General features: G+C 37.1%; 1 protein-coding gene across 1 annotated transcript in view; it reads left to right on the top strand.

Annotated features, from left to right (window-relative positions):
• NTNG1 (netrin G1) overlaps positions 1–24,575 on the top strand; it is a 147,198-nt gene that overhangs the window by 104,605 nt on the left and 18,018 nt on the right. Inside the window, exons 6-9 of the mRNA XM_058808749.1 lie at positions 4,767–4,832; positions 6,752–6,811; positions 11,779–11,946; positions 17,298–17,435. Coding sequence (XP_058664732.1) covers positions 4,767–4,832; positions 6,752–6,811; positions 11,779–11,946; positions 17,298–17,435 — 432 coding nt within the window. The remainder of the gene's footprint in view (positions 1–4,766; positions 4,833–6,751; positions 6,812–11,778; positions 11,947–17,297; positions 17,436–24,575) is intronic.

Here is a 24,575-nt window from a genome sequence, read left to right as displayed (position 1 = left end):
ATGAGGTTTCCAAATCAGCATAGTGATTTAAAAAAAAAAATCTTGATTTACTGTTCATCAGTTGTGAATTACTGCACAGTAATTCCAGGTGATCAGACAATTTTAACATTTTATAGGAAAAAGCAGAACCAGTCCAAATAAAAAATAACAACACAACCCCTGCAAACGATCAACAAAGTAATCAATGACAAAGTACCTAAATGTTTCATTCCAAAAATACTGGCATTCATTGTGCACTTCCATAAACATTTTAATGGAAATACTTAAAATTGAAGAATTCCCTCAGCCCTCACTATTTTGAGAATCAGCCAAAAATTTGTTCAAATCAGTGGTATATTTTTTCTGATCTCTGAAGGTTTCCAGAGATGGATCCTTGGATTATTTTTAATCCTCTGAAAAGATCACTTTCTTTTTACTCTGCAAGTGGACACATAAAGGACTAATTACATTTAAATTCTTCCAACAGTTATAAAAGCTGTTATGGCTGAGGAGCTACCATAAAACAACCACATCTCCACATTTATGCAGAATTCTCCTTTCTTCAAAGGAACAGGTATGAAACTTCCTACATTGCTCCAAGAAAGATTGCCTAATATTGGCCTACTATTTTTTTAACTTAATAAAGGGTTGATAAAAAAAAAAATCAGCATTTCTCTCTTTCAGTGATTTAGATTTTGCAGTTTATTGAAAGTGCTAAAAGGCAAATTTTATGTGAGGCAGATTATCATAGCTTCCAAAAGACCAAAGGAGATAGAAATGCTGTAACAATGACATGATGATTGCAAGAAATGGTGGAATATAACCTGATATAAACACACTTGGTTATTCCAGCAGCTACTAAATCTGCCAGTGATTTCAGTGAGCATTATTTCTTAAAAATCCTAATTTTTTTGTTCAATATTAGCACCTAAAACAACTGTAATAAGTCCACTGTCCTCAGCAGGCATCTATAATTGAGAACAGATATTTACTGCTGCCTACTCATGGTTTAAAATAGGTAGCAGCAAGGCCAGCTTTCTGTGGCTAGAGACATGAAGTTCTACTGAATCATTAAGTTTATACTGATACATTTTTAATTTTTTTTAAATTGAAAGAAAGTTAGAAAACATCTTAATCAGCATATCTCACTGGGGTTCCTTATTGTTATTAAAAATTAAATTAATAACGATAGTTGCCAACACAAGTGCTCCCTGTCTGCCACTAGTGAGCATTATTTAAGACTTGGAGATTTATGGGTAGTAATTTCCAGCAGCTGCAGTGTCTGTGGGCTGGGCCTGCAGGATCACCTGAGGAGGGGATCGGGCACTGTTGGCTGCAGCGGAGAATTCTGTGCTCCATCACCTCCGCCCTCATCCCTGAGCAGGGACAGCCCCTCTCTCTGGGAATACACTTTCCTTTTACTGCCAGCTCAGTACTTGGTTGGAGTGAGAAACCAACAAAATGCCCATTAATTTCTGCCAAGATCGTGACAGGTTGTTTTCATGTGCAGCTGTCAGGTTGGAATTAGGCTGAAACTCCCCATTCATTTCCTTTATTTCCCCCACTTGAAACCATGATAGAGCCCATGGTGCAGATTGTACTTCCAGTGAATAATTCAGGCAGATTTTCTTCATTTAATATTGGAAGTAGTTCTGAATACAGTATGTCAGGGAGGAAATAAAAAAAAAAAAAAAAGATTGGGAGGAGAAAAAGGAAATTATACATCTAATAAATATAATGCAGTAAGTTTTTTCTTACTTCAGAAAATTAAAATTTTTTTTCAGTAGTTACTTTCTACATGTAATTGGCTTTGGAACAATAGTAACTAAAGATGCAAAAATATCCAATGTAAATTTAAAATGTCATATCTGATTTTTTTCTCAGTCACACAGCTTGCATACCTCCACTCTTAAAGATGCCTACAGTAGCTTCACTTTTAAATAATAACACTCAAACATACATTTAGAAACTCTTTTCACATTTCTTAGCCTTGTTTGCCCAGAACAACTGTCATGGAATAGTCTACAGTAGATTAAAATAGAATAGAATTATAGAATACCTACCCCAAGATTCATTTATTATTCTGGTAAATAATGACTCTAATTACAAAAAGCACTTTCCAGGCATGGAACTTCTGGAAAAAGATTGGTTTATCTAGTCAGCTCCTCTATAAATAAAGCCCTTGGTGGTAATCACCAAGGACTAGAAATATTTTCACAGGTTGCTGTGAAAGAATAACTAGCTGCTAAATGAATCTTCCCAGTGTCTGTTCAAGGGATGACTCATCTGCTCCAATGTACATGTGGGAATGACATCCAACATTCTTGGACTTGGACTTCTCACCTACCTTTTCAGATAAAACATTCAAGTCAGTGCCATTAAAAAAAACATTCAAAGATAGAAAGAGAGACCTTTATCAAGAAAGCTGTAATCTTGATGGAAATACAGGCCATGAATAAAGGATGCGAGTAAAAGGTACCCTCTTAACCAAAGACTGAAAAAAGCACATGACAGAAGCATTAAGTCTAAGGAGCACTAACCACACTGCAAAGCAGCACCTGGTTTCAGCTGGATATGACCCTCAACAACCTCATCTAACTTTAAAGTTGACCCCGCCATGAGCAAACTGTGGAAATAAATGACCTCCAGAAGTCCCTTCTAATATGGTTATGATTAGCAGTAATAACCAGTAATAATCACTAGTAATAATACTTAAATGGTAATCTCCAGGCACTGTAAACTCCAACTTTATTGTTTTGGGTGCCCATTAAGAAACTCAGTTCAGTGTTATCTAATTTAAAGGGTCAGGGAATTTTTAATTATTTTGCAGTAAGTCACAACCTACATTTTAAGTTTGCTAAAACAAGCACAGATCTATAGCATTTATAGAATTTCTAAACAATATGTAAATATAATTTTTTCTGCATTACAAGGAATGATATTACTTAGAAAAATCATGATCAGGATAAATTATATATTAAATATTACTGATTATATCAGTTTATGTAAAGTATCTGATTTACTATATAGGACTTACAGTTTATGAAATGACAAATTCCAGAGGGTTAGTCCTAAGGCATTACAAAGTTCTTTGAAACCATTAATTTTACCTCTGGTAATACCTAGGCCTTTTCAGTTGAAGACCACTATACACATGAATATTTATAGCAGGTGTGCCACACTGTACTCAACAATACAAGTAGGATATTTGAAGCTCCAGTCTGAAATGTGACCAGTGACAACTCTGATGCTGCACAATGGCTAAAAGAAAAAAAAGGCTCAGGAGACAGCAGGACAACATAGTCCATAATGACTGCTTTTCCTTTTTTAACTCCTGATTTTTATGTTATGCCTAAAATGTTTAGGTCAAGTCTCAGTGTTCCTAAATCTATCAAAATTTGACAGAGAATTAACTGTGCAAGTAATTTGTCAGTGAGTGTCTGATGAGGAGGAAGGTGGTCTGTCAGGTGCTTGGTAGCAGTGTGTCAGTGGAGGGGTGAGGGTTACCACAGCACCTCCCTAGGGACAGCTTGGAGATACTTCTTGTCATCCACTCTGACTGGGGCACTTGCACTTCCTATGTGTGGGAATTGGTGGATCTGTCCTGCAGAGGCAGGTTAATGTCAGTCAATATGTAGACTCTTTGAGAATCTACCAAACTGGTTCCATTTTTCTTTCTTCTGTTTTCTGGATTGATAAGGAAAAAGCACAAAAATGCAAGAATCTGATGTAATTATGGGATTAAATTACAACTTGACCCTTTCAAATGCAGAAGACTGCCTAACAGCAAATGGCACAGTGCAGGTCCCCATCCTTTCCTTTCCTTTCATTGTTCTTTGTGTGGGAGGACTTCAGGGACAAAGGCTGATGTGACCCTTAAGAAGAATTCTGTTTGGTTCAGACAAGACACAACCACTGCAGTACTCAGAAAAGAGTATAAAAACATGGTCCAAGTCTAATATTCAAAGCTCAGCAGATGGCAACAGAGAAACAAGTTTTCTTTCCTTCCCCAGAACCCCATCCCCTTCACTTTCAGCTCCAAGACCCAGCACCAGTCTGCTAAGGGTTGGCATTCCTCACTTCCCCAGCTCCAGAACATATTAATCAAAGGAGATGAAGATCTAAAGAGACACAGCTAATTCTACTGCTCCCACAAAGTGCTTCATGCAAGTAACACATTTTGTAAAACTTCTAAGAAACTTAGATATTTAACGTTATGACAAAAAAATAAAAAAAAATCAAGCTGTAAAATATATCAGCAGACATATCAGATGATAGGAAATTGATGAAATGCACAAAAGTGTGAGAGCCAAAGAAGAGGCCCACTCTACTGGTAAATATATTTCTTCTGATAACAGATATGTAATTCACTCAAAAGGCCCTGAAACAGGATGTCACAGTAAGATATGTGTCTTTGGTAAGAAGTCCATATTTGTCTGATACTGTTGTTTTATCTCTGCAGAGCAGATTTAACACAATATGTTCCTGTTTTGTTCCTGGTGTTAGAACTATATATATTGGCCTAGGATATCTTCTCATCATGAAAAATTATATTTTAAGCCATAGAAGAGAAATTGTTATGCACAGTATTTTATGTCCATTTGGTGTTTTGGGAATCATCAATTGCTTGTTTTCTTGTTCACTGTGGAGTCATGTTCTGTTCTAGTGCAACTTAGACTAGTCCAGTAATAGCTGTGTGTAATCTCTGTCTTTGTCCATATGCTTGCCTGTTTAGAACAATATCACAGATGTAAATAACAAAACCTGATTTTTCCTGATGCATGCAGATCCTCCAAAGTTTGATAGGATATGGCCGAATATTTCTTCCCTTGAGGTTTCTAAACCAAACCAAGGTAGGATGCTGTAAAATTCCTAGTGGTCTAAAGGTACTGAAATTGCTCTCAACAAGTCCCACAGGGTGGCAAAAGTAATAACAATGATACTCCAACTCATTTTTCTCTGGTGCTAAGTAATGCTATCCTATGAGAAAATAACTATAAAACAAACTTCACCTGAAAAGGGAGTGTTCCAACACTCAGACTGTGAACATTACTGCAAATATGGGAATAATAGACATACAGACTAAAATCTGTGATACACTGAAAGCCCAGGAAAATTTTGGACTTGTTTAGATAGCACAATCTGTATTTTGAGTAAATTTTAGATTTTTCAGTGAACAAAGGTTGTTGCTGTCAACATCAAACGCATTTTTAATGTCTTGTTTCCACTTTGTTTTCCCAAGTGAGCTGAGAAGCATTCTCAGCTTTCATGCCATCCACAATACAAGCAAGTTCTCTGCAGGAATGACCTATGGTTTTCTACAATTTGAGTGCTACACAAAAAATTACTTTCATACTGTGATGTGACAATTAGCACTGAAAGAAACAAAATTACTTCTTAAGATGATTAATAAAACTAAGATTCTTTGTTAGTTGAAGAAGTATTCAGCTACACTTCACATTTCAAAGTGATTGCTCATTATAAAAATAATTTCCTTCTTCTGTTCTTATTTACCGCCCTTTCCTCCCCCCAAAGTCCCTGCAGAAATCTGGCCTGTGGCTTACTTTCATGTTCAAAGGATGTCCTTTCTGTGCTATAACACACAGAGGTGGAGGATAAAATTAATGAAAAGGCAATCTAGAAAATGGCCACTACACCAAATGAGATGTATTGGGAATCTGTTGGGAATTACATGGGAAGGGCTGTAATTAAGTCTGTGGATCACAATCACCAAATCAAAAACACCCCATGTGCATGTGAAATCTGCCATGTTATATATGCAAGTTTCTACGTGCCCAACAAACCAGAAAATACTAATTGATCTGTGCTCTATGTAAGGATTAGAAATGTACTCTAGTTTGGATTATTCACTATATATTTAAAACTAAATATCCCTGATAAAGTAATACGTAGCATTCCAATTTCATTTAGCTTTCACTGTATTTCCCAAGTTTTTGCATGTCTTTTTTAAACAAACAAAAAACCCTGCCCAGACTGATCTCTTTTCCTCTGCTCTCTGTAAGGATTAGCCTACGTTATTCAGAAGAATTTTAAATTAAACCATTCTCAGTTAAATTATACTTAGCATTTCTAATGGATTTCATTGCCTTATTATACTGTGTGTGATCTAAGACCCAACTTCATTGCAAAATATGTTGTAAACAGCACAGAATTACTCAGTGTTTCTTCCCCAAAAATAAGAGTTTAAGTAAATTCAGTTTTGATGTTTTGGTAGGGAGCACAAAACACAAAAACTTCAAAGCATTTCTATTCAGCTTTTGTGCGTTTGCAGCATATTGTTACAGTGTTTAACATATAGTTGTAGATTAAATACTTCATTTAAGGATAGTGTATGAAAAGAATTATTATAGAAATCTGCCTATATCTAAATATTTTATTGTGGGGTTTAGGTTTATGCTAATTGGCCAGAATAAATATGCATTCAAATTCAATAAAACCCTTTTCAGACCACTCTGGTTATCATATAGTTATTTGTCATGGATTGGGAGAAACCGCCAAATAAACGCTAACAGAAAACTGCCAAAGCGCATAGATGTGAATTACATTCCCTGTCTTCGTCTTGGGTGTTACAGCTGAAATAATTCAATAATTGATAATGTGTAACTCATTTTCTGAAACTTTACCCTTTCTTTACAAAAAATAACCATTATTAAATTCAAAAGTTAGAAAATAAATATGTTTATTTTAATATTTTGATTTGTTCCTATATGACACTTTTTCTAATTTGCTGTTCATTTTATTACCTATCCAGTTGCTCCCAAATTAGCTATGTCAACTGTTTCTTCTGTTCAAGTTGCAAACCACAAGAGAGGTAGGAATTCTAGGATTCATACAGTGATCCCATAGTGCTCTGTGTTGTGAAAACATTGCACTGTATGAATCTGGAATATCTGTGGAGTGTACCCATTAGTTTACTGGTGAGGCATCTTCATTGAATACAACAGAAGCATTAAGTCACATAAACATAAGCCATACAAAGAAAAATAAATATGCTTCTTAGACAGTTGTTGGTGGCAAATAAAGCGACATGGCATTTATTTTTAAAGGAGATAAATGTATGAATATGACTATTCAGATCCTTGCCTAGAAAGCAGATGTTTACTAGAGTCTTGTTTTCCTCAGTGATATGCATAAATTGTAAAAGAGGAAACATAAGCAGATTAGTTGAGGGCAAACAATCCATAAAATACCAATTGTCCATGTCCTCAAGAAGTATCTGTAAATGCCATGGAATGTAATGCATTGTTGTGTCTTTTAGTGCATTGTAAGTGTGCCTTATGTCTTCATTTTATTGTAAGTGTGCAAATTCAGAGTGCAGGCATTACATTTGGAACTGATGTTCTAGTGTTCTATAAAAATGATGGAATTTTATGAATATAATAAAGGATGCAAATATTCTTTCTGACTTACAGACAACCTGTTTCATTTGCATATCTGTCATTCACAGTCTGAACCCTGAGATCTTTTCACTGTTTTTCCTCATCAATTTATCTGTAAAGAGTATGTATGAAGATGTTTTGTCTTTCTGCAGCTATTGTGAATATCTCATTATTCATGAAATACATATGAACAAGGAAAAGGGTTATTAAGAAATGTGTGAACTTAGTTTGACCCATTTGATGAGATCATGGTAATGAGCCATACTATTTGTTATGAAGCAGGTAATTTCTAAGGTTACAATGAAATCTCCTTTGTTTGCCTTAGTGTATGGAGGAGGAGCACGGAGTGAGCGGAAAATGAAAAAGAAAATATAATTTAATGATTTGTGAATGTACTTTTCTTGAAATATGCTTTGTGCTTTTAATTACAAAGTGACACTAATAGCTGTCTCATGCAACCTTAGTTTAGACATGATGCTACCCTTCCTTGTGTGTTTATCATTGTTTCATGTGATGACATTTCATGTTTTAATGGTCATAATAGCTAAAGCTTCAGCTGAACTTCATCCCTACAATAATAGTATGTTATCTCAAAGATGTAAGTTTATAGCATTAGAATGGGGGGAAATTGTTCAATTTATAGAAACAATTAGATTATCAAATTCGTGAGCCTGCTTCAGTGGGCAATTTTATCATGCTTTCTGCAACAGAATCAAGATTGTTTCAATAAAATCATTGCACTGGAAAATAGTCAGGCAGGCTCAGAGAGTCAATGCTTCTCAGCCAAAAACAATGATCACATCTAACATGGCAATCCCTTTTTCCTTCACGTTAAACCTATCTAGCTGTCATTATCTCTTCTCTGAGATTTTTAGTTTCTGAACCATTCACTCCTTATTGTTATTCAACTTATCTGTGTCTTTTCTGACATGTGGTACTCAGAACTGAAAGCAGCATTTTCTAGCACTGTAAGAAGCTCATGTCATTTCACAATGGTTGGTAAACCATGTGCAGCCTGATTTTGAGACTTTACCCCATTCCCTTCAGTGTTTGCATGACTTTGCCAGTGCGTGACAGTGCTTTAGGCTGCTGGCCAGAGCTGTGTGCCTAAGGACCCTAAGCTGTGCTTCTGACAGGTCTAACAAGCAGAATACTTTCTGGTTAAGGTGAACCACATGATCTGCTGGAAGGGCCATACAGCACTGACAGCTTCCCAGCTGGCACGGTGCTGAATGCAATTCTGTGTGCTATGTCTGAGTGGCTTAGGATAGCACCTCATGTAGCCAGTACAAAAAGTAATTCCATTTCAATCATAGGAGGACTTCTTACATAGCTTATTTTTGTAAGCACAGAGGGATGTAAAAATGATTCACTGACCAGGCCAACAGCAAAAATTTACTGCACTAATATGGAGGGGAGGCAGGGGAGAAGCAAACACTATCACAAATTTGATTTAATCATTACTTGCCATTTCTTTTTTTTTTTCTTTGCTAATGTTTGATCAGATGATGGACTGTTTTTGAGTTAACTGTGGCTTTTTCTACCCCATGTAGCATTTACTTACCTGACCAAGACTACTAGAGCACTCCTGTATCTTAGTTAACTTTGAGACAAAGACTTGGTTTCACACGGCACAGTTGTTACAAAAGAGCAATACCCATAGAAATGCAACGAAGTTTAAAAACTGATCTCTTTGTTTACCTTAAGTATTGATGACCCACCTCTGAACTTGAACAGTCCTCCTGCTTATGTTTCACAGTGCATGCATGCATCCAAGTGCTTCGTAATTATTAGAGGTTTCTTCACTCCAAATCATAACTTGGAGCAGACCCTGTGTTGAGAGTGAATTGCTTAATGTGCAGCTTTTGTTTCTGTGCTGTTGCTATGGTTAATTATGTGTAGTAGTAATATAATTGAAAGTTGTATTGCAGTTTCAGAGTGGAAGTAGTGCAGTCATTCATTCATGAACTATTTTCACTTTCTTTCTTCTGCCTTAAATACAAAAGATAATGTAGCATAGTCAGCTTTTCTTTATAGTATATAAGCAAATTATTTCCTCTAAATTCACCTGGAATATGAAAATGTTTAGCAACAAGTCTGACCAACATACCAATACAGTATTATCTCACCAAAACAAGTTATCTGTTGGTAGCAGAAGACAGGTCCTTTGTCGGACAGAAAGACTGACAGCCTTGCTTCTGATTCTTGGCTTCAGAAAGATCAGATTGCTTATCACTAGTCAGTCTTTCTTACTTTAAAAATAAAACGCAAACAAAATCAAACCAATTTTCCATTACTCCTGTTTGCTAGTGCTATTTTCCACTTTTAGATCTCATCTGTTCCACACAGGCAGTTTTCACTTGAGCAAGATGGATATACTTGGGGAGAAATGCTGCAGGGTGGCTGGCTGAGATGCTGAATCAGACTGACCAGCTGCAAGACAACAAACTAACATTTTTTCCTCCTTACTTGTGTCAAGTGGTAACATACTGGGACTGATACACTAATATTTTCCTGTACTCCAGCAGTTACCAGCATCAAAATTACCAGAATAGCATGAACCACAAAACACTGATTTAGCAGAATAACATTGAAGAGAACAAGAAATATATGTTAACTAAATGCATGTATGTAAAATGGATTAATGTTTTCTGGCAGCAGAAAGGCAGCTCTCAAGATTGAAACATATGTTGTGCTAAGTGTCTAAAAAAATTTAATCCATTTACGGTGCAATCTATTTACAGTCCAGTACATCAGACAAAAGCCAAAGAAATATCCATGTATTGGGAGTGCAGAGCATACTCAGAAACATGTCCTGCAACTGTTGTTTCCTTACAAAAATACAGACAGGCTCAAATACTGTATGTGAAGCCCACTCCACCAGCCAGGGGGATGATTAGGTGCCCCAGCATAACCAGGAGCATACCAGAGGAAAGGCAGCACAGGGGACTTGGCCTCTGTCATATATGGAAACATTTTACACCCCCTGCTAGAGCTTTGTCTAATTACAAGGTAACTTCAAGACCTCAAAGCCCTTCCAAGTCACTGCATCCAATGCTCCATTATTGCAGGAAACATACTGTAATTTATTCTACCAGTTAATAAACTACATCTGTAAAGCATCAATGTGTTTTGTGACAAATGGAAAGCGTCCAACAACCTCACTGCCCTAAAGCCTAGATACCATCTTCTAATTTCCAGCTGAAATTTCCCAGTAGCCTGTTAACACCCATTTGTTCTTGTGCCAGTATTGTCCATTAGGATGGCAGAAGGCTTAGCTCCTTGCTGTATTTATACAAGAAGGTGATACCTTCTATCATAAGTTTGCTAGACTAAACAAGTCAAATTTTCCTAGTCTTCACTTTTTAAATAGATTCAACTTCTTTTATCATCCTAGTAACCTTTCCTGCATTCATTCTGGCTTCATAATCCCAAGAGTTGAGCAGTCAGGTTTACACAAGTATTCTACACAAAGCAGAGCTCTGTCTTCCATAATGTTATTCGTACATTTCTAATTTTTTCTTTGTTCTGCATAAAGCCAAGTATTGCTCATGATTAAAAACTAAAAGGCACTAGCATTCTATATTTAATGAAGGTTTTTTTTTTAAGTGGCTGTCATGCCAACTTCATTTCAGATGGCTGTAAAAAGCATGCTTTCTAGTCAGTACACATTTCAGAATTTTCATAATCGTTTCTAGCCCAACTGGTTTTCATCTCAGAATACAAAAACCGGTTAATGCTTACCTCAAAAGTACAGTTGATGTAGTTCTCCAATAACTGTCTTCCTTCCTTTTCTTCACTGTTAATCGTTTTAGGAGGTGTTGGCCAAAATTGTCAAACTAGAGACTTGTTTGGCCATGAAACACTCTAGTTCTCAAGGTGCTTACCAGTTATATCACTCCAAGTTCAACAGCATTTTTGAATATTCTCCATTTCTGTCAGAAAAAAAATTATTTTACTTACAGTTGTGGATTTAATCATAATTAAGTTTGACAATTTTGTCCACCGAATTTAACATTGTTAATACGAGGAGGTTTTTTCCCGGGTCTTGATCTATACTCATCTCAAATGTGCAAAAATATGTGCATTTCTCTCAGCGGAAACTGAACCTCCAGTAACCCTGAAAGGTTTACAACTGCAAATGCTTCAGTTCCATCAGGTCTGCCAACAACAGCCAACCTCCGACGTCATGCCATGGTTGTCGGGTCACGCTAACCTGCCTGAAACCAGCTCCACTTCCATTGCAGATAAACATCTGCTGCTGTCCATGTTACATTGATTAACATGTATGTGCCATTCATTCATACTTCTGCTCATGGTTCATTTTTACTAAGCATGTAATGTGCTATTACTCTGCTGCTGTATACACTTTGTATACATTTCTGTTCTTCCTTGAAAGACTGTGAATGCTTCGGGCACTCCAACCGGTGCAGTTACATCGAGCTGCTCAATACGGTCATTTGCGTGAGCTGTAAGCACAACACTAGAGGTCAGCACTGCGAGTTATGCAGGCTGGGCTACTTCAGAAATGCTTCCGCAGAGCTGGACGATGAAAATGTGTGCATAGGTCAGTCCTGGGATAACTGCGCCTTTTCTTCTGTGCCTTTGCAGCTCCTGGCAGCTGCTAGGGACCACTGCTGCTTACTTGCCACTGAAGCCAGAATGAGCTTTTTCAATGGATCAGAGCACCTGTGTAGACTTCTCACCTCATTTCTATTGCCCTGGTAGCCCCAAGGAGGCATTTTGAATCTGTAATTGATAACAAATCTCTCTTGCTTTGGGTACTGGGTAGACTTTCCCCAGAAAACCCTAAGAAACTGCATGTGCTCTCCTTACATAGGAGGGAGCCACACTGGGGTCACACATGAAAATTAATGAGTCTTAAATACCTGGTCCCAATCTGACTTTTCCAATTACTTGCACATACTCTTGAATGTATACCTACAAAAGCTGCCAGCTGTATCAAGAGGACATGGGGAGGGACCTCTGTTAATCCCTTTTATTCACTGAATTTCACATGTTGCAGCTAATTCTGCTCCCAGACACAGGGCTGTAAATGCAGTGTCACCTCCCCGCTACTTAGAGGAGGAACTCAAATTATGCCCATGAGGTTAGAAACAGAATTTGTCAAATCAGTGTGACACGATGTCCATTTAGAAAAGGGATTCCTAGGTGAAAACAGTGCTTTAGAACAAGCATCTGTGATAAATATTCAAACTGCAGAATTAGAGAAAATGTTAGAACACAATAAGAAAAGCGTATTAGGAAAAAATTTAGGATCTTAGCACGCTAGAAGAATATGCATTTGTTCTCATGTCACCACAGACAGTATACAGCAAAGTTAGGACACTTCAGGTGAAGCCTGAACATAGTCAATAAAGGAACCTTTGTACAATGGCCAGTAATTAACAGATAGTCACTAAAAACACTGTTCTAATAACAAACAGAAGTGGAGAATTTAATAATACCATGTTTCTTATAGACATAAGCACCAGTACAACCTGTTCTGTATTTTCATTGTGATTTTTTTTCTTTTCATCTTCCAGGAAGCAAAGAGTAGTTAGCAGATACTGTAAAATCAAAATAGACTATGGGTGAATAAATTATATTTTAATATATTTATAATCCACTGCTGAGATTCAAGCCAGAAACTATTTAAGTTGCTATTATTTGAGTTTGTAACTTGACAGATTTACATATTTATCTTGTGATAAACACACAGATCCATCCATGCACGGCATTTCATGTGTCCTTTTAACTTGCTTGGCAATGCATTCAGGAAATGCATGGTCTCCTTTGCCACTAATTAGTCAGAGCTAATAAGAACTTTAGTAGGCAAGTCATGATTTTGTATGACTGTGCTGAGGAGATTAACACAATCAAATGTTCTTGGGAAAAAACTACTGTCCCACATATTTGTTTGATGTCGATGACAGACATGATTGGTATGGCATCAGGGCTGTATAATTTCAGCTGCCTAAATAGACCTAATGAATACAACTCTAAATTGGTCTGTTTGGAATTTTTCATCAGCTCATTCAGTATGTTGTTTTCCAACATACACTGAAATGCTAAGACAGCAGCTGCAGCTACATAAGACAAGGAAGTTCGCAAACAAAAAGCCAAAAATAAGTAATTTTAAAATAAATTTATAAGTGATATATTTAAAATGTCATGGTAAGACAACTGTGCATTTTAAAATTGCCAAGACAGTGAGGAAATAATTTTTTTAGATCTTTTATTTAGCAAAACAAATAGGCAATGTGAAACATTTGCTGACTTTCCATCTTAATGCAAGCAGAATTCTCTTGGACTCCGATGAGAATTGCACTATGTGAAATAACTATAGGATCAAACCTTGGTTTTCTACACGTTAGGTAATTAATTTGAAATAAATAACATTCTTGCTGGACTAAGACAGTTTTCCAGATCACAGTTACCATACAAAATGTATGTTTCTAATGTATGTGTTCTAGCTGATTTGCCAACTTAAGAGGTCTTTCCTACTTCTTGTGTAAAGTCAGTGAAATGAACAGACACCTAAGCACTTTTCAGAAAACAGAGAAGTTTGTTCTTAAAGTGCTGTCTTGATCTGGGGCTCCTAAGATTTAATTGGGCAAAACATGGACCATTTTCACCTGTGAGAGAGTTGATGGATTCACCACCTTCTAGGTCAAGCACAGTCTTGCTCTATTGGAAATGCTCATTTCTCTTTTCTCTGAGTTTAAAAGCAGTGTTCTGTGGTTTAACTACAATGAAATGTTGGCATGAACATTTTAATAAGCAGATTTGCAGTGATATGTACAAGTCTTATTCCCGTATGAAAGTCATTTTTCAGGCTCATTCTTTCCTCTTCAGCCATGTATGTAGAAAGGTAACAAATGTTTGGATGAGCTAGTTTAATGGCAGCTAGTAGGGCTTTGGCTCTGATTTATCAAAACTGCTTCACAGTTTGCTGAATACATATGGTAAGTACATGGATAACAAATCTGTAAATTTTAGCTGATGCTAAATCAATGGAGAAAATGTAAAATGCTTAATTTTTAAGAATAAAGAATTCAAATCCTGAGAAGTTTTTTTTACCAGTGAGCCAAATGCAATGTATTATACAGTGGGCTTAAATCTAAATTCTTGATGCCCTTAATTTCTTTAGCAGCAAAATAGATTTTATTTCCTAAAATGAAATATCAAAAATTTGTGGATTTGTACATTAACTGCAAAATTACCTCATATGGGCAACTGTAGTTTCAGAAGAAATCAAGGTATTCTGAAGTTTGAAATTATTCATTCGGTGAGAAAAATAATTTAACAGCTTGAAGAGATTTTTATTTCTTGATAAAGCCCAAGTGACTTTCAGTCAATGCACACACTGACAAGCAAGGATAGCATGGAAACCACCAGGTAGACCCAGAGTAATAAAACATGGCCTCTGCCTCACTGCATAAATACTCAACTGGTGATTGCTGTCACACTTTTAACAGAGCCACCCTTGCAGTCAGTCAGGCTTAGGCTTCAGTTAACACCTAATGACACATGAAGTTAACCCTGGGGGTTGTCCTGGAGCCACTGTCAGCCCAGATTAATAAGCAGCAAACCTCAGCCCATTTTCCCACCTCCTTTCTTATTTACGCTCATTGTGTTTTGTTTGAAGCATCACATTGATAGAGTGAACCCCAGTGAACACATTACCATTTCTGTTATCTTCCTATCCTTACAAATAGTTCCCAGATTAGGATGAAAATTCTTTCTCAGTTCAGATCTGCAGGGCCTTTTTCTGTGTGTGGTTTGCTTATTACGATGATCTGGGAATGTTAGTTTAGTGTTCCTTAGTGCCCTGTTGTTGTAAGAGCATTGGAGATACTTGCTGCCTCCCTGTGGCACACTGAAATTGTGACCTTTGAGATTTGTAATGTCTTCAATATTTGGTAGGCCTCGGGAAGTGTTCCACAAAGTCTGATATTGTGTTGGACAATCTGAATGTTCTGTAGGTTATATTACTGTGGTATCAATTGGGAAAGATGGAAGCTAGAATTAGTCTGTTGTGTGTTCTGATTGGATATACTAATTTTGCAAAATGGCCTGGCCTAAAACTTTGTTTCTACTCTTTACTTTCCCTTCAATTGCATGATATGGGCCTGGAACTTCCTACACGTTTATATGATAGAGCTCAGTAGGAAACCTGTCAGTGGTTGAGGATCTTGTTCTCTGGAAAATATAACTTCCAGAATCACAGGCTACTTTTTTCACAAATACTTGTTTAAATCACTGTAACTTCATTATATCTAACAAAGCTATTTTTAACAAGAATTGGACCCTCTGTTTTTAATGTAATTCCAAGCTTTTGTCTTTCAAGGTTTTCTGTAAACACTCTTGAAGCAAAATTCACTTCCTGCATTCAGAATGTATCTCAAGTCTATGCCTGTTTACATAAACATTTGATACATCTGATTAACATCAGAATTCCCAGCTTTTCAATGGCACTCACTTTGCTGCAATACTCAGCCTTGCAGAGTATTTTTGGCATGTCAGTTTTCCGCTTCATTAATGAATGCTGCCAGCTATTTTGACTCTATTATTATTGTGGAACCCTTTTGCCAAAGGTAACTATTCTTCGTCAGCATTCCAAATGTTCAGAGTGCCATCTGTAATTTATAGCTAATAAACAGTGAGACAACAGATGACAAATGTCTTTCTAGCAATTGTTTTCCTGTTAGTTTTTTTCATTGGATATATATACATATGTAACTTGCCAGTTCAAGACCATTTTTTCATTTATGGTACCACTGAGGTTTAACCTAATGCTAGGGAACAATTGGCAGATGTAGTCATCAAAGCAGCACTGATTCACAAACATATAAATCCAGACTCCCAGCAGGTTACCCCAAATCAGCAAGAAGCAGAGATCAGATGCTTCCAAAAGGAGTCTGTGGTCTCAGTTAACAGTGAAGTTACTCTGGGTCTACATGGGTCTACATAAAAATGAGATAACCCTTCATTTGAAAACAAAATCTAAATAACCAAGGTGAAGAACAGGAATGCCAAAAATGAGCTCTGTGAGCTCCTTGCCTTTGTTCAGCTGGCTGAAAGCTGAACACAGACATTGTAATCGCATTAAAGAAAAGGGCTGTGAATGAACAACGCAGTAAGTGTTGTGGGAGGAAATGTGTTACCCTACTTATTCTTTAATTAGCTGAACACATGTGAAAAATATACAGTGGGGAATGAGCCTCACTGCATTTTCCATCTGCACGCTGGGAGGTGAGAGAAATTAAAATGGCTGCATAAAGCCTGTTCTTAAAGGTTTTGCATTACATTAGTGCTCACCTCAAGCTTTTCATTGCAGAATATGAAAAAGGTTTATTAATGTCACTGATAAATCAATCTCATCAATTTAATGGCAGATATTCACTTAAATTATTATACTGCTCAAACTTATAAAGGAAGACTATCTTGGAAATAAGTAAAGTGCATTTATATAGCTCTGTAAAGATATCTAGCACTTTTGAAAATATTGAGTAATACAGATAAGCTTATTTTAATAAAGCAAAACATTTCACCCTGATGGCACGTGGATATATCCATACTATACAAAGCTTTTCTAATGTTCATTAAATTGTCAAAAATATACTTGCCAAAGAGAATCTGTTACAATCACTTACCCTCAAGACCATGGTATCTTCTGCCTTTATATCTTTTCTGTCTACTTTTTCTCTTTGCATCATAAAACATCTCTTCCTGAAATGACACATGCAAACAAATAAATGGACATGTAGTAATTATATTCAGTACACTAGATGTTCTTAATAGACAGTCTTCCTTTACCTTTAGCACTGGAAATGCAGCCTTTATTGGTATTGAATGAATTATCTCCACATGTAGACCTGAATCCAGTGTGTATGTGTTGTCTTGTTTCTGCAGACTGTTATTGTAACCCTTTTGGTTCAGTCCATGATCGCTGTAATGACAGAGGATTTTGTGAGTGTAAGGAGGGAACATCAGGGCCTAAATGTGATAAATGTCTGCCGGGATATATCTGGCACAGCTTGGGCTGCCAACGTAAGTAACTCTGAGAGTCGCCCCTCTCCTGCAGCTGCGCTGCCTCTCGTCCGTGTGCTGTCATGTGCCAGTTCTTGGGAGCAGAGAACAAGTGAAAGCTCGGGGCTGTACCAGTGCCATAATGCCTGACCCTTGGGAGACTCCCAGCTGAGGGCACTGACTGTGCCACCCAATTAATTCAATGCACTTTCAGTGTCCTCCCTCTCTCCCACTAACACCCGGAGGACCTCCCGCTGGCATAGGTAAATACACATGTCTTGGCAACTATGAAGTAAGTTTTGTATACTAAAACATCAGCATATTACTTCCAAATTCAGAATTCCTACTAAAAGAAAGAAGGTGATTTCTCTGCATGTTCACTTTTTTCTGTCCTAAACTTCAGCTTCTTGACTAAGTTAATTATGCTTTCATACCTTTAAAACTATCCCTGGACAATAGCTGCAAAACATTGGCTTGGTACCTGTAATAATTAGTGAAACTAGGTGAAACCTAATGGTTGGAAAAAAAATGGAAGTGTACTTAACACCCTTAAAAATAAGAGCTGAAATTTTCCTTAAATGGTGCTAGAACACATGTTGTTTCAATACTTATTTATATATTTGCTTCTCTTCTGGTTAACGGGTCTTGTAAACAAGTGAGTAGAAATATCACTTCAGTATATACAGGATTAGACTTTTACTGCAAGTTTTGTTTGTAGTAAATTCTTAAGACTTATTCTTTTAACAGTTTTGATTATCTACTTCCAGAAACTCTGGAGGGTCCTTTGACATTTTTCTTTCACCTTCTCTCACTGCCTTTCTGCCTTCTTAACCACACACACATTAAAGACAGATTTCTACAAGAGCTGGCTTTGTATTCTCAACAATGAGAATCCCAAGAAAATGTAATTACTGACACCAATTAGACAAGTACTATAAATTGGTCAACAGTCATACAAGACAATAATGGTAGAGGATTACCACTGCCTCTCCAAGTGATGGGTACTGCTGAAGCAGAAAAGCTGGACCTGTGACAACTCAACAAATTATATCTGGAAAGAAAACCAATAAATAATTTCAGGTAATATTGTGATAATTAACCAAATAGCATTAAAGATAGTATATGAAAAGAAAAGAAGCTTGCACAGGTAACACTGTTCACTGCAACCTGAGAAAACTGGACTTCCTCAGCTTCTACCAGCAAGGTCCTGTATTTAGCAGGGCATTTAAACCATATTTTTCACACGTGGTTGTTGACTGTGTTCTCATTTTCCAGCTGCTTCTACTTGAGTTATGATTCACAAAATTATTGGGCAATTAGAATTGCAGCAGAAAGCAGCTGAAGTAATGTTTCAAGTTTCTAAGTTCTCTATTACTAATTCTTCACCAAATCAGATCCTAGTTACCTCCCAAATAACACACTCAGAAATAGGAGGTCTCCCTCTGCCTTGCACCCCATATGCAGGGTTGTTACCACCCTGTACTTTATCCTAGACACTGGCAAAATAACCATTGGGATTTATGAAGCATTGGAAATATTGCAGTGACCCGAACTACAAGGGAAAAAAGCAAATCAGAAATCAGTATGGTTCTCTGCATAGAATTTGGATAAAGAAAATTTACCACTGTGTCCACCCAGTGGATTTAAAAAAGATATTAAGTAGCCCAGTGGGTTTTAAAAAGATACTAAGTAGCTGAGGTACTGAACAAGTCTGGAGGACTGTTGAGTAAATTTTACAGTAATATATATATACACACCAGTTTGTCAAAGCAATTACTTAATCATTTCAGTACTTTCTATCTTTTAGAGTTTGAATATTATAAGACAAATAATGTTCTTTTAATGAGGAACTTTTGAGCCCAGCATATAATTAGCTTGATTTTAGCTGAATCAAGAGTATCTGTAAAAGCTTTGGACAGTTTCTGGAAATGCAAGCTAGTGCCTTTATATTTGCTGACAAAACTAATTGAGTTTCCTTCACTATGTTGTAATTTTCTGAACAAATCTCAGTCTGATTGTGTAACTGTCAGATATTTTCCAAGTTTGCACAAATTATCTGATCAATTTCAGAAGAAAAACAACTAGATGCAGTTGTCAGTTTTATGGAACAGACATCAAATTGCCATGTTTTACCAACCACAAACTGATTTAAATCTCATTTCAAGTCTTATCATGAAGGAACAGAATTCCAATTAATTTAATTTTGTACAGTGTCAGTTTTAGTGTTCTTATTTTCCCATTGAATTCTAAACAAATGACCGGGCAAGCAGGCAGACCCCAATATATGAGAAAAATAAGAATTCATTCTGTTGCCTTGGCAAAGCTCAAAAAGATTATTTGTCTGGACACGTAGCATGTGGTTTTGATCAGCTTTTCCCTAAGCCTGTGCTGCACAGGAACATAGATATGCAAAGATGGATACACACACTCACTCGACAGACCAATATGTGCTTGTTTAGTTTTTGTTATACATAGGCTATTGGCATTATTATGAAATTCTATTCTTATGGAGCTTTGTTGCTAAAAACCCAATGGTTTGCACCTAGTGCAAACAGAAGCTTGACTATAAATAAACTATTTAAATCTATACCATAGCTAGTTTAATTACATGTATGATTCTATAAGTAAATGGAGTGTCATAATTTTATATATTAGTAAACCTATTAGGGAAAAACCAACACAAAAGCCGAGTTGTGTTTTCTAAGGCCTGCAATATATCATTTGATAAATTACAGTTTGGAGTCTACTTTGCACCACACAAAGTAGAAGTCACAGAAGCTATTATCCTCAGAACTATTTATTTAGGTACCTCACTCTTAGTGATTTAATCTAAACCCTTTGAGGATCCAGGCAGAGCGCTCCTCGCTTGGTGTCTCTGCGCACACCGAGGTCAGATGCAATTTTAGACTTTGCCTCCCAGATACAAAGCACTGTGATAGCAGCTGTTATCTTCTTGCATTCAGGGTTTGTGCTGCAGAGACGCAGCGGTCAGCGGGGTCTGGCTGGTACAGGAAGGTCTGCTGCCCTCAGAAGAAGAGGCACAATAGATGTGGCTGTGCCTGGCGCAGCTTCTGAGCCCTCCCCAGGTCCCCTGCGGCCGCAGGCGTGGGCGTGCGGGAACGTGCTGGGCTCAGCGGGGCCTCCCTGCCACATACCCACAATGGATTTTCTCACCAGGATCAAAGCACAGCAATGAATTCAGAACAGAACAGTTTGGTCCTGAAACCCTTTTAGAACTCCTGGAACATGAGAAATTACATAGCATAGCATATATTTGATTTTTCTATTTTATAGAAACTGAACGATTTCCTTTAAAAATTAACATTAAAACAGAACTAAAAGCTCCAAGCCTGGCAAGAAATTTAACCTGCAACTACAGTTGATTTGGGCCAGTTTTTAACTGAACATAGTGTTTTTTGAAAAAAGGAACCTGTATCAAAAGCAAAAATATTTAAACACCACGAAAATATTAAGTAGGAGCATTCGCTTGATCTTCTACGTGTATTGCTCACAGTCTTGCATCTTGTGTATTTCTTGGCCATGACATTTCAGCTGACTAAAGTCCATTGCATATATACTACAGCATTTTAAAGTAACATCTTTTCATTTCACTCACAGAAGCATTGATTCCAAAACCAGCTGCATATTTATCCAATCAGGCACAGAAAAGATCTTTTGCCAATATCAGTTTGGCAGCACAGCTCGAATTTTCATTAGGCATGTTCCTCACAGGGGAAAAGGTGAGGGAAGGTTCAATGACTAATAATATTCTCTATCTCCCTTCATACAAAAACCAAGTAAACACATTGAACCCACAGCACTACAAAGGCCTAGAGTGAGTGAGTGTTACCAATGGTAGCTGGCACCCCGTAGCAATTCAGTGTTTTAAATTATCTTGGTTCAATGGTGCCAATCTTAAACAATTAGCGAATGAGTTTTCAGTCAGATGCCTTATATCAAGGTCTGAACAATCTATCCCATTTTACCCTTTCTCATTCATTTAAGCAGAAGCAAGCAAAGGATTAGACTCTTATCTTCAACGCTCAAATTGGACTCAGTACTTGTATCTGTCTTCCAGACTAAACTTGTATTAATCTGCAGCCAGTCAGATAATTCATATTCTGTCACAGCATGCATTTAACTTATTATATGATTATTTAAATATGAGCTTTTTAGGGGTGGATTTTTTCATGTGTTACAAATGTTAGAAGATGGGGCATTTGATCAAAATCATCATGCAGATTGAGTTGCCAAAGAAAATCAGACTTGAAATTGTAAACTTGGAACTTAATATTAACATTTGCTTTTGGAAGATTGGATTTAGCATTCAGCAAGAAAAGAGGAAAAGACATATACCATCTAATTTCTTCTAAAATCTTTTTTCAAAAAAATACACCCTACACTTCTTTCTAGACAGATTAAATACATATAAATGCAATGGTCTCCCCAGTGAAGGTTAGTGATCTTTTACACGTTTGTACACAGATGTATACAATACCTACACATTGAACTTCTGCCTAGGGAAAAAGACAAAAAAAAAAAAACAGAAATGCAGAATCAAGGTGCCCTGCTTTCTGGTTCACCATTGCAACTGCCTGTGTGGGAGCCATAGAAGATCCACCTATCTATTTTTATATCTTTTTACCAATAGCAGTTTTAATGCTGTTAGCTGATCAGGATACAGTAGGACTCCCTTCTGCACAGGTGCTGTATATATTTCAGTTCTGCTGTGGTTTGGTGCCAAGGCTGGTAGTAGTAACCACACTGCTATACTTGGAGCTGAAGGGAAGTAAAATATAAGAAGAATTTATGGAAAAGGATAAAGTTCTGCTGGAGCTGAGCATTGTTGTCCTCAGGGAACAGTCATCTGTCCCTGGTCTTTATACTGCTTTCAAAATACCTATTTTACATGGCTGTTATGCAGACTAAAGAAATTGTGTGTGTGTACAGGGGTTTGGATGCAAGAGGAACAGACTCTCCTTCAAATGGCTGCAAATTTAAATCCAGAATAATTCTCTTTACATGAATCCAAAATCCAACTTCTGCAACTCACGGCAAAGTATGGTTTAGAGATGTAAGACAAGCAAGGCAAGAATACAAACAAAATTACAGCATTATCAGACCTGATCCTCAGATGATGCAAAACACTAGTTCTGCTTGCCTCAGGGGAAGTGTGCTGGGGACTTACAGGTGTAATGCCATCCTGATATCCTTTTAAAACCAGGGTCTTTTAAACTTGAGAAACAACAATGCAAATGTGCTTATTAATGCGTTCCTTCCAAAATATACAACCCACAGCATACTCGTATAGATACTAGGATACATAGAAAGTTGCTCACCAAAGTATAAATATCATGGAATGTTATTATTTTTTAATGAGATGCTAGATTTGAAGGAGAAAAGGAAGGTTGATCTCCCTCTCTGGGGAGAATATATTTTAGTCAGAGTAAACATGTCAGAACACAAACACTGTATATGAACAGAAATGATTAAGTGAGGCACCTCTCCTCTATGAAGAGCACAGAGGAGATGAAAACATAAGATGCTCTGAGAGAGTTATACAGATCTGCATAATTCCTGTAGCACGTCTAGGCTAGAGACCATGCTTTAATTTTCTTCTTTTAGCACTGCTGCCTACAAAGTGTGTGGGATATTGTGGAAATGGAAGAACCTGCAGAAGGAATAGACTAGAGGGGTGCTGGGGAGAGCTTAAGGACTTTATCTCGGTGCTTCTGTGCTGGAAGAGGTTGTGAATTAGGTAATACCTGTGTGTGGAGAAGCCAAAGAAAATAACAAGTAAATAAAACCAAGCAGAGAGTGAAGCTCAAAAGAGGGGACTAGCTTGCATAGTTACCATATTATTGAGAGGCACCAAGCTCCTGACAGACCGCAGCTCTTCAGGAGATTTACTCTGATAACCTGGTGATCAGGAATTGGTTTCTCCAAAGCAAAAAGAAATGGTTCAGTAGTAACATCTATACACCTGACCTTTAACAGAACAATTTTTCCCCAGCAAGGTGAGGGATTGGATTGGAGCAGAGAGGTTGTTCTCCTCTTGATCTTGCCCAGGTGTCAGCTTCAAAGCTGCTATTTCATGGCTGTCCAAACTGCTCTAATTGCAAGTGCTACAATCCCTCTTCTCCAAATTCCCCACTATTTAGTCCCACACTCCTAGCAATCTCTCAGGCAGTTGTTTGACCTTTCACTGAATGATTTCAGATCTAACTCAGCAGGACACTAACCAAAAAAGAATAGGTTTTTTTGCTATGTTAGTTCTGTGATATGAATCATCCTCTGGTTGAACAAGCAGGAGCACCCTGGGAGAGCATAACCCACTCAGTGGGGAGAGATGGAAGCCTGGCAGCCAGGCTGGGCTGGGCTGCCATGCAACCATGGCACATCACTCCCCGTCACTAGACCATTCTACACCCTAGGAACTTGCCAGTATTTTTACCTGACAAAGCCACACAATTTCAGAAGGACGAGCAGGTGGATAGTTAGGGAAATGTCTTAAAAATGTTACTCTTAAAAAAAACCCCAACATTCTGTACTCTCCTAAAATAGTTTTAAAAATCCACTAAGCTATAGAAAAACCAACACCTCTCTAATATTCTCTTGTACTGTAGCAGAATCAAAACTTTTCAGACAACAAAACTCAAATTCTGCATGAAGAGCCAAATTGGACAGTGGTGATGGATGTGAGCAGAGTGCATTTCCAAAACAGCCCAATTCAAAGAGAGTGAATACAATTTGTAGCATCTTGTGTATTTTTAGTGTTTTATTGGGGGGAGTTCTGAACAACTAAATATCAGGAAATTCATGAAAACTTAAACAAGTAACATTATTTGTTTTCTTCAGTCAGATGATTTTAAAATGGTTAATATTTGATAGCACTACGATAAATATTTTAATAGAGTATATTGCAGTCAGTTAGGAATAGATCAAAAAGATACAAAGTAAGCTCCACTAGATAAACTTTTATTAGGTACATGAAATAGAACATAAAGCTTGATAGCAATTACTACTTAATCTATTCACATTTGGAAGCGTATTGAAGGGGAAACTTATAACTCAGTTGTTATGAATTATTAAATGTTCATTTGAACAGTGATGAGCAGGACTTCTTTTCCTCTGAAAAATCTGTCACGCTTTCCTTTTAAG

The sequence above is a fragment of the Ammospiza caudacuta genome, chromosome 7 (genome assembly GCF_027887145.1).
Source record: "Ammospiza caudacuta isolate bAmmCau1 chromosome 7, bAmmCau1.pri, whole genome shotgun sequence".
Classification (NCBI taxonomy): Eukaryota; Metazoa; Chordata; class Aves; order Passeriformes; family Passerellidae; genus Ammospiza; species Ammospiza caudacuta.
This window is presented reverse-complemented; position numbering and strand designations above follow the sequence as displayed.